The 14104-nt window shown below is 41.9% G+C and overlaps 1 protein-coding gene across 1 annotated transcript in view; it reads right to left on the reverse strand.

The window, feature by feature from the left end:
- Positions 1 to 14104, reverse strand: part of RAB18 (RAB18, member RAS oncogene family) — a 23642-nt gene that overhangs the window by 7743 nt on the left and 1795 nt on the right. The window contains exons 2-6 of the mRNA XM_019508242.1: positions 13346 to 13401; positions 4311 to 4372; positions 1654 to 1726; positions 255 to 373; positions 109 to 175 (exon numbers count right to left, since the gene is read on the reverse strand). Coding sequence (XP_019363787.1) covers positions 109 to 175; positions 255 to 373; positions 1654 to 1726; positions 4311 to 4372; positions 13346 to 13401 — 377 coding nt within the window. The remainder of the gene's footprint in view (positions 1 to 108; positions 176 to 254; positions 374 to 1653; positions 1727 to 4310; positions 4373 to 13345; positions 13402 to 14104) is intronic.

The following is a 14104-nucleotide window of genomic DNA, read 5'->3' on the forward strand; positions in this document are numbered from 1 at the left end:
AAACACTTAAGCAATGCAGAAGAAATCACTGTGACAGCACTTTTACATAGTTTACACAGAGTAACACTAGCACTTACATAACTTTTATGTACATCTTTAAGAACATACCTATGAACAACATGGAATGCTTTCTTGCAAATTTGAGACCTTCATTTCTGTCAACTTCCCGGTTTTCCTATAAGAAGAAAACACATTACATGCTGTGACAAGTGTACCTGTGAAAACAGAAATAAAAGCAAGCAGACTGAAGTTACCTTATCAATCTTGTTTCCAACTAGCATTTTAACTATGTCATTCCTTGTGCAGTATGTTTCCAATTCATTTAACCAATTATCCAGTTTTAAAAAGGTCTCTCTTCTTGTGACATCATAAACTAAAAGAGAAATGGCAATTATCAGTAGTCTGATTTAAATACATTATTTTCCAAATAACGTGGTTTTCATTTCAGGAGTTGCAACCACCCCCACATTAGTTACAGAACTTTCTGAAAGTCCACACTTTCTATTCTAAATCTGATTAATGTGGGAAGCAACAATTAAAACAATTCTACATCTGACAAAAGTGGGTCCATATCACCACTGAAAACTATATGACAGACTTTTGCTGAGGCAGTCTACTCAAAAGCCATCTTACCAAGAAGTAAAGCACATCCACTACTGCTACTAGCTTGAGTATCAAATAGCTATAAGATAAAATGTTTGCCATCTTTAACATGCATTTAAAGCATAAACAGGAGGCTGGAAACTTGAGAGCCTTCCTTGACAATCTACAACTGTCAAAAACAAAACCAGCTCCAGGTAATGAGTTATTTGCACTATTGTGTGTACATGAACAAGAACTTCACTATAGAATGGGTTCTCACAGAATGCGGACAGGATGAAGTGGCTTTCTGCAACCATTTAGCCACCATTGCTCACTTGGGGAAAAAGGTGGCTGGATTTCGATATTATAGTCCTAGCAGATGTCACATATAAAATTGAACACGAACTGCCACCTGCTTTAAAAACAACTTAAGGTATAGCACTGGTGCCCCATATATAGATTTAAAGTTGAGTGTATATAAAAAGAGAGAGAGAAATAGATGACAAGTTATATGCATTATCTGGAGGTATAAGAGCATATCGCAAAACGTGCAATTCCATAGGTAGTAGGTACATACATGCGCAAAAACAACATAGCCACTATTTCAAACGGCAAAGGTACAAAATGCAAGATAACGTAGAAAAATGCAACAGACACCCCACTTAAATCTACAATAGGTTTAGCTTATATAGGCTAAGTTTATTGTTAAAAGCAGGTTACACATTTTTTCTCCTAGTAAGGCAACATAATGCAACAGTTAGAACTACAGTAGGCAGATGTAAGCTGTAGGTTATTTGGTTCAGATGTTTCCTTCCACTTAAAAGCACAGATTTCTCCCTTGTCCCCCACCTTTCCACTACCAAGGGTCAATTCCAGGAGGCAGAACACAAAATGTTAAGAAGAGAGACGGTCTTTCCTTGGAAAAAAAATTATATCCGCCAGTGATTAGGATCATACAGATAGAGAAAAAGAATCACTGATAACTAGCAACTAGTTTGTAGTTAACTCTTTTGTAAGACCAGAAAAATAAAAACAAAGTTTTAAAACTGAACATTAACAAATCAAACTTACCTAAAATAACACCCTGTGCACCTCTATAGTAACTAGGCGTTAGTGTTCTGAACCGCTCCTGACCTGCAGTATCCTAAAGAAGAAATTCAGATGTCCATTAGATGGCTCAACAATTTATTTTTGGAAGAACACCCAAAAGAGCAAACGTTCAAGCTTTGAGTACATTACACCAGTAGAAGTCGAGTTTACTAATTTTACTGTAGGTCAATTTCAGATGGCTCAGTCAAGATTATACAGAGACCAAAGTTATTCTTTAGGAAGCAGCATTTAACAGTTCAATCATTTAAGAGATCAAATAATAAAATCTGCACACAGGAAGACATTGAACTTTTTTCCAGAGTATTACTGATCTGTAGCAGGCAGGATGTCATACGAAGAAAAAGTGCAACCACAGAAGTTTTTGCAACACAGCATAGTCTGTGATAGTTAAGCCATAATCAAAGCTATTAAACTGTCCGGTATCCATGAATTAGTTTCAAGCCATAGTAAATATGTTTAACTTAAGTTACAGCAAACAATGCTGCAGCAGAAGCACAGAAGTGATAATGTACTGAAGTGAAAACTGATGTCCTTTATGACTGTAAAAAGGACCTACAAGGCCCGCAAAGACCACGTATAAAAGTGCTTACTGTATATGCCTTGTTGGGAATCTCTGAAGCTACAGTGCAAGCAACACAAAAAGCCAGACAAAGTGCATCTATTAGACAAGTAATTTACATTCACAAACAATAAGTTTGTGAACTGGGAAAATGTGCTTTTATTACGATTCAAAGCTCCTCAAGTAAAAAAAAAGCCTGTTATCAATATTTTATGATTAAACATCTTAAAGAAATCCTGAAGATCAAGTCTCCTACATGAGTAAAACAGAACAGGAGGAAGGGAATACTACCTAGGACCTGATCTCAAAGTATTTCTATGGTCAGTCTCCTCTCCTTCCCCAGTTCACACATTAGACTGAAACAGCAATCTTTACAGCATACAGCAGCTACTCTTTCTCCAGGCTGTTACACGAAGATGCACTTACCTCACCCTGCCAAGGGTCCACTTCCCCTATCAGTCCATATTCAGGCTTCCTCTAACAGTATAAAGATGCTTTCCACCATGTACAAGTATATGCAATAGTACTGAGGGCTCTAACACTTAGAACACGTTTGTTTTAAGTTGGATTTAGCACTGACTGTCCATCATTTGTGTTAAGGAAAATCCAGTTTTATAATAGTCTTCTACATTATATTTGTGCTTAGGAAACAGGACAGGAAAAGCCATTTCCCCACAAATCAAGTTTACCTCTTCATGAAGCTGGTTTGCCCATTTCTCCAGGGAAGAGTATATATACACAGATATTACTTGTAACATGTTTTCTTCCTTTCTAGGAAGGGCCTCCTACTCTCCCTTTTCATTTTCTTCCTCGTGTCATCATACAGCAAAATAGTTACCCCACTGGCTCCAGTTCCTTCTCTATTCTTAGCAGGGCCTATCCATTTTCTATCACTATACATACTACTTCAGTAAGGACATTTTGGGGATTTGTCTGCTCCTGCCTGCCTGAGGCAAAGTCCCTGTTTTGCTTTTATTTGAAATTTTTCAAACATAAAAGAGCACAAGGAACAGCTTATGATTGGTCCCCTGCCTTAGCAAAACTTGCTCACCTGCATGCTTCTTCCACTTCACCCAGCAGTGAAACTTTGAAGGCAGCCTCCAGCACAAAGAAAATAACCCAAGTTCTATCAAAGAGTGCTACTAACTATGGGAGTGAGAGGGACAATTTACAGACTGAAGAGTGTACAATTGGTCTTAAGTTACTTAGAAGCCTGCATTCATTTGTTGCCACAAATTAAAAGTTTCAAGTTCCTTCTCTACCTACTAAAAGTGGCCGTCTCCAGTACCAAACTGAAGTTACAGGAAATACAGTTTCTTGATGTTTTATCTCATAATTAAGTCAGTGGTTAATAGGAACAACCCTGGACTCCAGGCTTAGCACAAAGTCTTTGGGGTTCATCCGATATTTTTCCCTTTTCTTGTACTTCAGATGTAGAACTGTGAGACTATTAAGTTCCTGTTGCTGCAGTTGTCAGATGTTAGAGATGACATACACACTGACTTCTTACAGATACAGACGTACAAAAGACAACAACCGGCACTTTAGCGCGCCCCCACACTGAGCCCAGTGCACGCCCAAAAGAGGCATCACATTAGTTGGACCCAGCTCAGCCGGTTCAAAAGGCATTTGGCGTTTACTAAAGCATATTAAGAAACCCCAGGTACAAAATGTGAAGCTTCATAGTAGGAAAATAGATTGAGGTAATTTAACCCAAACTCAAATTTAGACTTTTTCATGTTGTTCTTCACGGTTGCTGTCTTTAGCCATCTAATTTGTTGACAGTATCTTTCCCAAAAGAGAATTCCCCAAAAGAGGCCATTCCTATTTTCAGATTTTTAATCAGACCAGAGCAAATTTACAAGTCCAGGTCCATTTTTATGAATTGGCCAATTTAAAAAAAACAAAAAAAAAACAAAACACTAAACAAAAAACAACACCCCCAGAAAAGCCAACATTCTCCCTTAAACTTGTTAATCCCTTCAACTGTATATTCATGTAAGGGCCATCACTACTAGAACAGAGCACTGAAATAACAAGTGTTATATCCAGAACTTACCCATATTGCCAGCTTAGCTTTATTTCCATCAACTGAAATAGTTTTCACCTTGAAGTCAACACCTGGAAGAGCAAAAACAAAACAAAAAAAACCCACAAATAAAAAAAAGTCTTAGATTTTCTTTCAAGTGTGCACCAATTTTTTAAATAAGGTAAAGGAGGAGAACAAAAGCTTAGAAATGAAGCTGTACTTTGCAAGAACAAATGGAACGGACCAAGGTATTTCTCATAATTACTATTTGTCCCCCTCTGCATAGCCCTCTGAACCTTCAGCTTCAAAGCCTTGTATGGGATTATGCATAAAAATTGACTTAAAGATTCTAGGAACAGAAATTGCAGGTACTGTATTTCTTCCAGAAAGTGGGGTACTCTAACAATATTTAACATTCTTTAAAATGAACTCATCATGCTTTCTTTCCTTTTAGGGTTGTTGGTTGTAGCCCTTGTTTGTCTAAGGGCATACATAAGCAGACACGGTTCTTTGGGTAAATGTGGTATCTCTTATTAGACCAACTAAGTAGTTGGAAAGAGTGTTCTTTGCAGGCTTTTGGGTACAAAAGAAGGATGTTTGTACCCAGAAGCCTGCAAAGAACACTCTTTCCAACTGCTTAGTTGGTCTAATAAGAGATACCACATTTACCCAAAGAACCTTGTCTGCCGCTTTCCTTTTACACATTTTGCTCCATTTTACAATTTCAAATTTCTACCTTTAATTGTGTACATCATATATTCCAAAGTTGAATTTAAAATCAAGCAGTTTTAAAGAAAGACTTCTATACTGCAACCGTGGGGGGGAGAAGGGGGGAAACAACCCACAAACAGAACCAAGAGGCCATTTAAGATCATTAAGTATTGCCAAGTCAAACTCTCAGCTTGCCACTCCCAAGATTACCAAAAGCAACAAGGTGGAACTGGAGTAAGTGGCTATGATACTATGACCCACATTATACAAAGTCATCATCTAGTTTGATCTCAATATTCTCTTCTGGCCTTAAGTACTATGATAGTTTTACAGAGTTGTTCAAAGACCACTCAGATAAAACAGTAAAGAATCTGGAGGAATAGTGGCAATTCTACATTTTCCTCAAATACAAACACACCCTTCTTTTATATATGCACCTTGTTTTTGATAGGCAGAATAAAGAAAAAAAGATTTTTTCCAGAATTACCTGTATAGGGCAGGGACAGGAACTAATCTTCAGCTAACTCACCCGCCCTTTCTTGCTTAACTGAAACTGAAAACTTAGCTATTACTGAAGACTGGTCTGCCATGCTCAGTTCAATTTAGAACAGGTTTGTCCAACATGCGGCTCACCAAGCCGTTTTCTGAGGCCCGCAGTACTACAACGGAAAACAGAAGTAAACACTGTTTACTTTTGTTCCCACCCCTTGTCCCTCCCCCAACCCCTCAGCAGCTTCCTAATGGCTGCTGAAGGGCTGGGGAAGGGACAAGATTCCCACACATCACACGACTCCACCGCCACTTCTGCTGGCCAGTGCAGACCCGGCCAGCCTCCTCCTGTCCCCAACAGCACGTGGGAAGCCGGCTTCAGCCGCATCCTGCTCCGGATGGGACAGACCCAGCTAGGTCAGCACCAGCCAGGAAAAGCGGCATACAGCAGAAGCTGGCTTCCCACATGTTACAGGGGATGGGAGGAGCCCGGCCGGGTCTGCACTGGCCAACAGAAGCCGCCAGGGGCTGAGCTGCATTTTCCCCCTTCCTGCACCAGTCAGTCCTGACCAGCACATGGCTCCGCCGCCACTTCTGCTGGCTGGTGCTGACCCAGCCGGGCTCCTCCCGTCCCCAGTAGCATGTGGAAAGCCAGCTTCAGCTGCATGCTGCTCCGGATGGGACAGACCTGCCTGGGTCAGCACCAGCCAGCAGAAGTGGCAGCACAGCCATGTGCCGCTTAGGACTGACCAGTGCAGGTAGGGGGAAAGTGCAGCTGAGCCCCTGCTGCTCTGGCTGGGCTCATCCCGAGGTTCGTTTAATGTTTGCAAAATGCTCGGAGAGCCCCACATAGATGCACTGCATAGAAATGCAAAATATATTTTGACTTATTTGGTTGGCACCTTGGGCTGAGATTTTCAAAGCAGAGAGTCAAAAGGTCAACTTCCATTAAAATGAATAGGATTTAGAGGGCTCCAAATTTTTTGACAGCTTTGTAACATGCCTATCTACCCCTTCTTGCAAATCTCAGCCATAGTTTGGAAGCTCAGCCAAAGAACATAAGAGCTTCTGAACATAAGAGCATAAAAAATGCCATGCTTGGTCAGCCCCATGGTCCATCTAGCTCACTATCCTGTCCCGAACAGTGGCAGAGGTGGATGCTATAGAGGGAGAGTTTTGAACTGGTTAGACCCATTTCATGGTCACTTCCTGCAACTTCATTGGTGCCAAAGGTCATGTGACATCACCTCCTGATGTGATACCACTTTCTGTCAGGTCTTTGAATATGGCTCGCCAGCCCACTGGGTGATAAAAAGTTCATGCTCCAGCCCCACATTCAAGAAGGTTGGACACCCCTGATTTAGAACAATCCTAAAGATAGTACTGTCTGATTTTCAATAGTTTGGCATCAAAACTCTGCTCTTACGATTCTGTTTTCTAACGGAAAAGCAGATACTGCTATGCAGTTTAGCAAAGGGCACTTTTGAGAAGAACCACCAAGGGAGTGAACGTGGACTTGTCATTTTAGACTGGAGAAACGTGCAGATTTTCCACATTTTCAAAGAGCTCTCTGCAGGCTGACAGAGTGCCAGACTACCAGGGGCTGGGGAGAGCAGGAGGAGGGCGGTCAGGCAGGGGACATGCACATGGATGCCAGGCAGCCTGGAGAGCAGCTACCATAGATAAGTCGGGGGGGGGGAAATTGAGGCCCCCATAGGGAGGGAGTTCGGCAGGGCTGGGGCTACTACCCAGCTGGGTGGTGCTCAGGGGCAGAATGCACAGGCCCACTGGGGACTGGGACAGGGTCGCAGGCAGCTCATCAGGGGAGGCGGGACTGGCTCCCTGCCGCTGCGCACACTCCCAGAGGAGCAGGGTGGGGGTTGTGCCCCCCAGATCTGTGCACAGGACAGGGGTGGGGGTGGGCTGCCTGCTGAGGCCTTGGGTTCCCCACCCTGCTACCCTCCCTCTGGAGCCTCCGCAGCCCAGCAGGCAGGACCTAGCATGGCAGGGCAGAGCAGGGCTGGGCAGCTCCTTGCTGCTGTGAGGTCTGCATGACCCTGGTGAGGCACCCCCCGCCAACCAAGCAGCACAAAGTTGTGCCCCCTGCTGCTGCTGGGTGGGCAGGGGCACCTCACCAGGGCAGCTCAGGGCTCACAGCAGCAAAGAGTTTCCCTGCCCAGCCCTGTTCCGCCCTGTCCTGCTGGCTCCTGCCTGCGGAGCTACAGAGGCCCCAGGGGCTGGGCAGTAGGATAGGGAACCTGAGCCTGCAGCCCATACCCACCCCTGCCCACGGCCTCTGCTCTGGCCGTACCACCCGTGGGGAAGAGGGAGCCAGGCTCTGTGCTCCACTCCCTGCTTGGCTGGCAGCAGCTGCCACTGACCACGGGCAGCAGCCAGGGCTCAGACGCTACTGTGGGGAGCAGGGGGCTGTGGAATTTATTTTATTGTATTATAGCAATTAAGGCACTGGTAGGCTTCTAAATTGCTTTAAATTGTAAATATATCAATAAGACATAGTGTTCAACTGATGCCTATATACATAGCGGCATTTCATTTTAATTGTGGATTTGGGGTTGGTTTGTTTTTTGTTTTTAAATCAGAAAAAAGAGACAGGATCCCTGGTTATGAGGGTACTTGAAACCTTCTCTCACATACAACACTGCATCTTAAAATTAAGGTGTGCACCCTAAACATTTGATAGACATTTTTCTTATTCTAAAAACTCATACTAGCTTTTTTCTAGTTCTACTTTGACATAGTAGACCCAGGAACAGGCTCAAGATTTCTCTGTTGATTACAGTTATTCAGATTGTACAGATTTGAAGATACACATGCCTCTTTGGCAATGTAAGCCCTTTGATCAGGATGGAATTCCATACTATTCCAAGTTAATACTAACAGACTCTTTAAAGTTTTTCTTTGAGAATTTAATAATGTTAAGGTTGCAATTTTTTTTTAAATGTATGATTATTTACCGTTTTTCTTTAATACTTTTACAGCATTCCAATTACTTATTTGGAATCAAAGTATATTTTAAGCCCTTTGAAAATGATAAAGCGTAAAGGCAAATAGAGCAGAAGGTGAAACACGAGACTTACTTTTACAAGAAGCCACTTCTTACTCTACACCTGCTTGCTCAGCTAGACTTGGTTTCTGGCAAGCTGCAGAGGTCTTGAAAACTAACAGAATTTTTTTTAAAGGCCTGTACAACTTGATGAACATAGCAATGTCATATAAAACAGTCACAGAGACTATCAAGTAATAAATGTTTAAGCAATTACTATTTTAGTCTTTGTTCATTTGTCTGAATGAGAAGCCTTTTTATAGAGAATTATGACCTTGCAAGAGAGCACTGACATTTGTTACACTAGTAGGTTTTACAACATGCTGTTGCGAAGAGGGTCAAACAATTAACATCTACTGATACAAGACAAGCAGACAACACAATCCACAGATTCAGAACACAGCAATTTCTTATGTTAGTACTGTAGCTTGCTTCCCCTCCACCCCCATTCAGAAAGATCAAAAGAACATCATACACATCAATTTAACATCATGCAATTTAATATAATGGTACTACTGAAACAGTTTCCTGTGGTGGAACGCAACATTTTGATAGCAATTATACTGCAGAACAATGTTGGGAGGGAGCAGATAACCAACTGAAGCTAGTGGGGATGTCAACCATATTTAAGACTTGCTTACCCTAGAAGCTAGATGGTCATGCAAGAGTATTTGGGGATAATTAATGACTGCTTATGTTTGCATTTTATAGTACACCCCAACAACTATGTCTAAATTCACCGTTCCATAGTTACCCACCATAAAGGTAAAACCCTAGTCTGAGTAAATCAGTGACAAAACTCTCATTGATTTCACTGTGGCCAGGATTTTACTCTCTGTTTACTTATACCAGACATACAAGGAAGAACTCAGACTTTCTACTCAAAAACAATCTTCAGCCATTAGAGCTGAACAAAGTAGTCCTTATCCTGCAGGTAGCCGCCATTTTAAGAAGTGCTAAAAGAAGCAAACCTCAAATCCAATCCAGCAAGCAGCAATTTCTACATGATACTGCACAAGAGTGGCATCCCTCAGTTTCACATTATACTACAACAGTGACCTGGCCTAGTGGTTCAGTAGACAATTATTCTCAGGTTGATGCAGCTGAAGAAAGTTTAGAACAACTGAAGGACAAGAGGCAACCAGAGACCTCCAAGGTGAGATAAGCTCAAAAATCCAGCTACAGCTGTGCTAAAATTTCAAGGCCCACCAAAAGCTGTTGTACAGGCACAGTCTATATTAAAATAGAACACTAGATCAGAACAATTACACCTTTGCAGAAAATACTAGGAGAACAAGCAGCCAACAATTTGCCAATGCAGGCCTTTTCCAAAACAGATTAAGTCTTGCACTCTGTAGTTGTTTCACAAGTTAGGTTTGCTGCCAGAAGCGAACTGTTTCTTCCCCCAAAATAGAACAAAGTTCTATTAGCATAAATCAGTTTAGGAGTAGGTGTCTGAAAGAATGTAGGCACCTCAAACTTTCAGTCACCTTCATGCATTGAAGTCCTGAGTTAGAGACAGTTGACTCATATGCAAGTCATTGGAGGAGTCCAGCACTTAAGAATGTAACACTACATAGGTTAAAACATAGCTGCCAACACAAGAGGCTGAGGAAATAAATGCACTTTTACCACTGCCCCTGCTAGAGACTTAAGAGCCTTACTTGCACCATCTTCAAGTATGTTTCACAATTATGAATTCTCTTGAGGGACGAGTTTATGCCAGCCCTCTCTCACAGTACATCACTGGTTCAGCCTGAGACTAGACGATCAGACTTCTGTAGTGGCATCTGCTGGCTTTTCAGAAATACACAAGCTCATGAAGGCAACATTTGGAATTTCTGAGTAAGCTCACAAGTGTCACAATGAGCTGTCTGGTCCCTCCAGCTTCTACTCTTACACACCTTCCTCCCAACCATGCTCTTTAGCATCACATACAAACACTCACCTACACAAGATGATATTCAAACTCTGCTGAAACTCATTTTAGAATAAAGACCGCCTTGTTCTTGTTCAGCTTAACTTACAAGTATATTAGTACGATACATTTTCGTCTTTGGTGCTTGCATTTTGATTTTCAGTGTGTCGATTTCACAGGGAATGCTTTATTGGACTTGTAAGAGAAGATGGATGCCTGGAAGCATGGGAAGCAGTGGAGATGTTTAATAGGGGATCTACATAAAAGGTTTAGAATTAAACATCCTAGAGATGAACGGCTATTTACATAGTTCTTGTTTCAGTCTGTTAGTATAAATTGTGAAGTACAGACTCTTATTTCCAGAGGTTAGAAACTCAGTTTAAAAAAAAATAAGACTTGAGCTCTTGTGCAAGACCTGGACTCTGTGGGTAGGTTAATTACGCATGGAATTAAATGTCCAAAACTAGCAGCACAGCAAATTTAAATTGTGAGGGACTATTTCATATAGATAGCTGTTAGTGAATTCAAGCAATGTGATGCTACTTTGGATAACCTTAAAATTGGAAGTTGTGTAGATACCCTTTTCAAATTTGGATTCTACAACTAGAATATTTAGAAATGTATCTAAGAGCTAATGTTTTAGCCTTTAACTACTAGCACGTGACCCCTAAAACAAGAGATGCAAGCTTTTTAAATTCAGGAAAGCTGACCTCCATCACGCAGCCTTCACAATGCCTGCTGAGATACTGGTTCTCTTACAGTTCTCTTATGCTACTTTAAAGGGAAAGCAGCAGCAACAAATGAATCCTTTGAAGCTCTTTTGTTGATGGGGCCATTGAGCCCAACCCCGGCAGATAACAAAACTGAAGTTTTTTCTACTGCACTACAGCTAAAAAAAAAAAAAAAAAATCGGGGGGTGTAGGGGGAGTGGAGCTTCATCCCAACCAATAACCTTTCTTAGAAGAGGAATTTAGTAAGATATTTATCTCCTCTGGAGAGTGTACAGAAAGAAGCCTATAGTAATTGAGTCCCTATGCTTTCTGTGACCACTGAGCACAACTGAGATAAAAAACAATTTAACATTACTAACTGACTTCATGGTTGAAAAGCCCTCAGAGGGGCACAAAAATTACATGTACAAACTGAACTTTTCCTTCTGAATATGCTCCACTATACCCTGTGTGCAATGACTCTGCAACCTTAGTTTTACAGTTATCATCAACAACTCTTATAGACAGTAGCTAAAGCCAGCAAAGATCACCTAAGGCAGGAGTGGGCAATTATTCTGGAAGAGGGCCGCTTACCCAGTTTTGGCAAGCTGTCAAGGGCTGCATAAGTAGCCCCGGCCCTTGACGGGTGCTCCGCCCCCATGTCACCATCTTGGGACCAATGTCCCAGGGCCAGCACCAGTGCGGCCCAGGGCAGGTCGCATGCTGGCAGGGGTCTGTGGAGCCGAGCTGGGCTGCACCAGCAGGGAGAGAGGGGAGCTGGCCCGGCTTCACAGAGCCCCTGCTGGCTGGGACCCTATCCCCCTGCCACCGGCCCTGGGACACTTGGTGCGGGCCCTGTGCTCAGGCACCCACTCACTCCCAGTGCCTCCCAGCCCCATGGGGCGGGGGGGGAGGGGAGATCTCATAACAGCCAAAGTATTAGTGCAACTGACTCCAAAGTTTCAGTTACTGGGGCAGTTCTGCTTTCATGACAAGATCAAGTCAATTCAGTCCTGAGGCTGCTGTATCCTATAAGGTAACCCAATGGCTGCCATATAACCAACTGATTTATTTTTTAAAAAAGGAATCAGGTTAGACATCTATATAAAGAATGAAGCTATTTTGCCTTAAAATTAGCATCTATCAGTAGCCACCTCCACTGATATAAATAAAAAACAGTTTCTTCCAAGCTTTCCATCAGAACCTCTCTTGCAGTTAGGCTAACTAGTAGAGTCAACAGGGATTTGTGGACTCAGTTTGGATGTATATGAGCTCCAAAGTTCATTTAGCTTGAGTATGGGCAACCTGCCCTAAAGTTTAACTACCACAGGTAGATTTCTGTTCATTCTGGAGCCTCTCCTTCACAACATCATTCATACTGGGTGAAACTGCTGTCCATACTATCCTGGCATGCCAAAGGCATAAGGCTGTTCCCTTTCCAGCATCTAAGGCAACCTGCTCTTTATTCAGTTTTCCCTTGGCCCAGCTAGTCAAGAACTGAAGTTTGTTTTGAGGCCAGTAAAAGGAAGCCCTTTTATTCCTATGTTAATTTATCTCCTCTTTTAAAGGGGAAGAGTGGGAGACAGCAGCTGAAGACCCAATACAATGTCAAGCTTTTTGGAACAGGAAAACCATCTGCCTTAGTAAAAAGTGTTCAGTTTCTTAGATCATCACTTAAGCATCCAATCCCAATACAAGTCCTATAGTTTTTATTCCTATTAAAAATAACAGTTTGTATCTTCTGTTAGCCTTGAAGAGATAGTTTTCTAATAGCCTTTTCCACAGAGGTTGGTTCTAACAAGTTCAGGAACAACCCCACTAGGATTTTAATGCTAACAAAGCTGTGGTGCGAACAAGCTGTAGCATCAGCATTTCCATACTGTGTTCACTGGACATCCTTGCTTAGGAGATAAATGTACTTTTGCATTCTTGAGAGTGGAAGCTATATGGTCTCAATCCTGGACTAATTTTGCACATGATGCATTCTTACATCACATACATGGTAAGTGTTTCTGGACTCAGTCACAGCACATGAACTACATACTACAGACTTATAAATGCAGTACGAAACCAATGAAGGTTGTACCTCAGTACTAGTTATACAAGCCAATAAGCTACTGTTTGCCATTACAGTTACTAAGAATTTTCCAAATTAAGGTCAGCACATACTTACCAATTGTTGCTGCAAGTTCTGGGTCAAATGTATCATCTGTGAACCGCAACAGAAGGCTGATAGAGGGAAAATAAGAGATATTATTAGAATATATTGTATGCTTTAACCTCCCCCCACCAAAAAAAAAACACCCAGAAAACACACAACGCTGTAGCTTGCCAGAAGAGTGTTACTGTATACTAACAGTCTGAAAGCAAAGTTATGCAAATATTAAATGAAGCAGATCTCCTAGAAAACAATGACATCAGAAGTACTGCAGTGCAATTTAGTACCCAACTATAAAACTTCAGCCATATTTTGGTGAAGGAATTTCTATTTTTCCCCTTACTTTCACTACTGAGTAAGCTCTTTTGAAGCAAGACACTATTCAGTTGTGGTCAGTCTCCCTGACCACAGCTGCCCAAAACAATGTCACATGCCCTACTGCTCAGAGCAGTTTATTTCTAATGTTCTATTTTGAGTCTCCTAAGAAAGCAGTGCATAAGAAACATTTTACTAGATTGTGCCCTTGTGTAACATTTTTGTCCTAAATAAGTTATTTTGTAACAATTAAAAGTTACTCTCTCGTGAAAAAAAACTATCTACTAAATGACAGATAAGCATCACTAAGGAATCACAATTTTCAGAGATCACTGAAGCCCTGTGGTTGTCTGCCTGCCAGAGCACCACGGAAGTTGTTTCTATTCCTAACAAGGCCCCACAATACTTTGCTTTTTGGCACTCCCCTCCTCTCTCCCCTCCCCGCCCCGCCCCCCCCGC

Source organism: Gavialis gangeticus, unplaced genomic scaffold, assembly GCF_001723915.1.
Source record: "Gavialis gangeticus isolate Ggan-Ray unplaced genomic scaffold, GavGan_comp1, whole genome shotgun sequence".
Classification (NCBI taxonomy): Eukaryota; Metazoa; Chordata; order Crocodylia; family Gavialidae; genus Gavialis; species Gavialis gangeticus.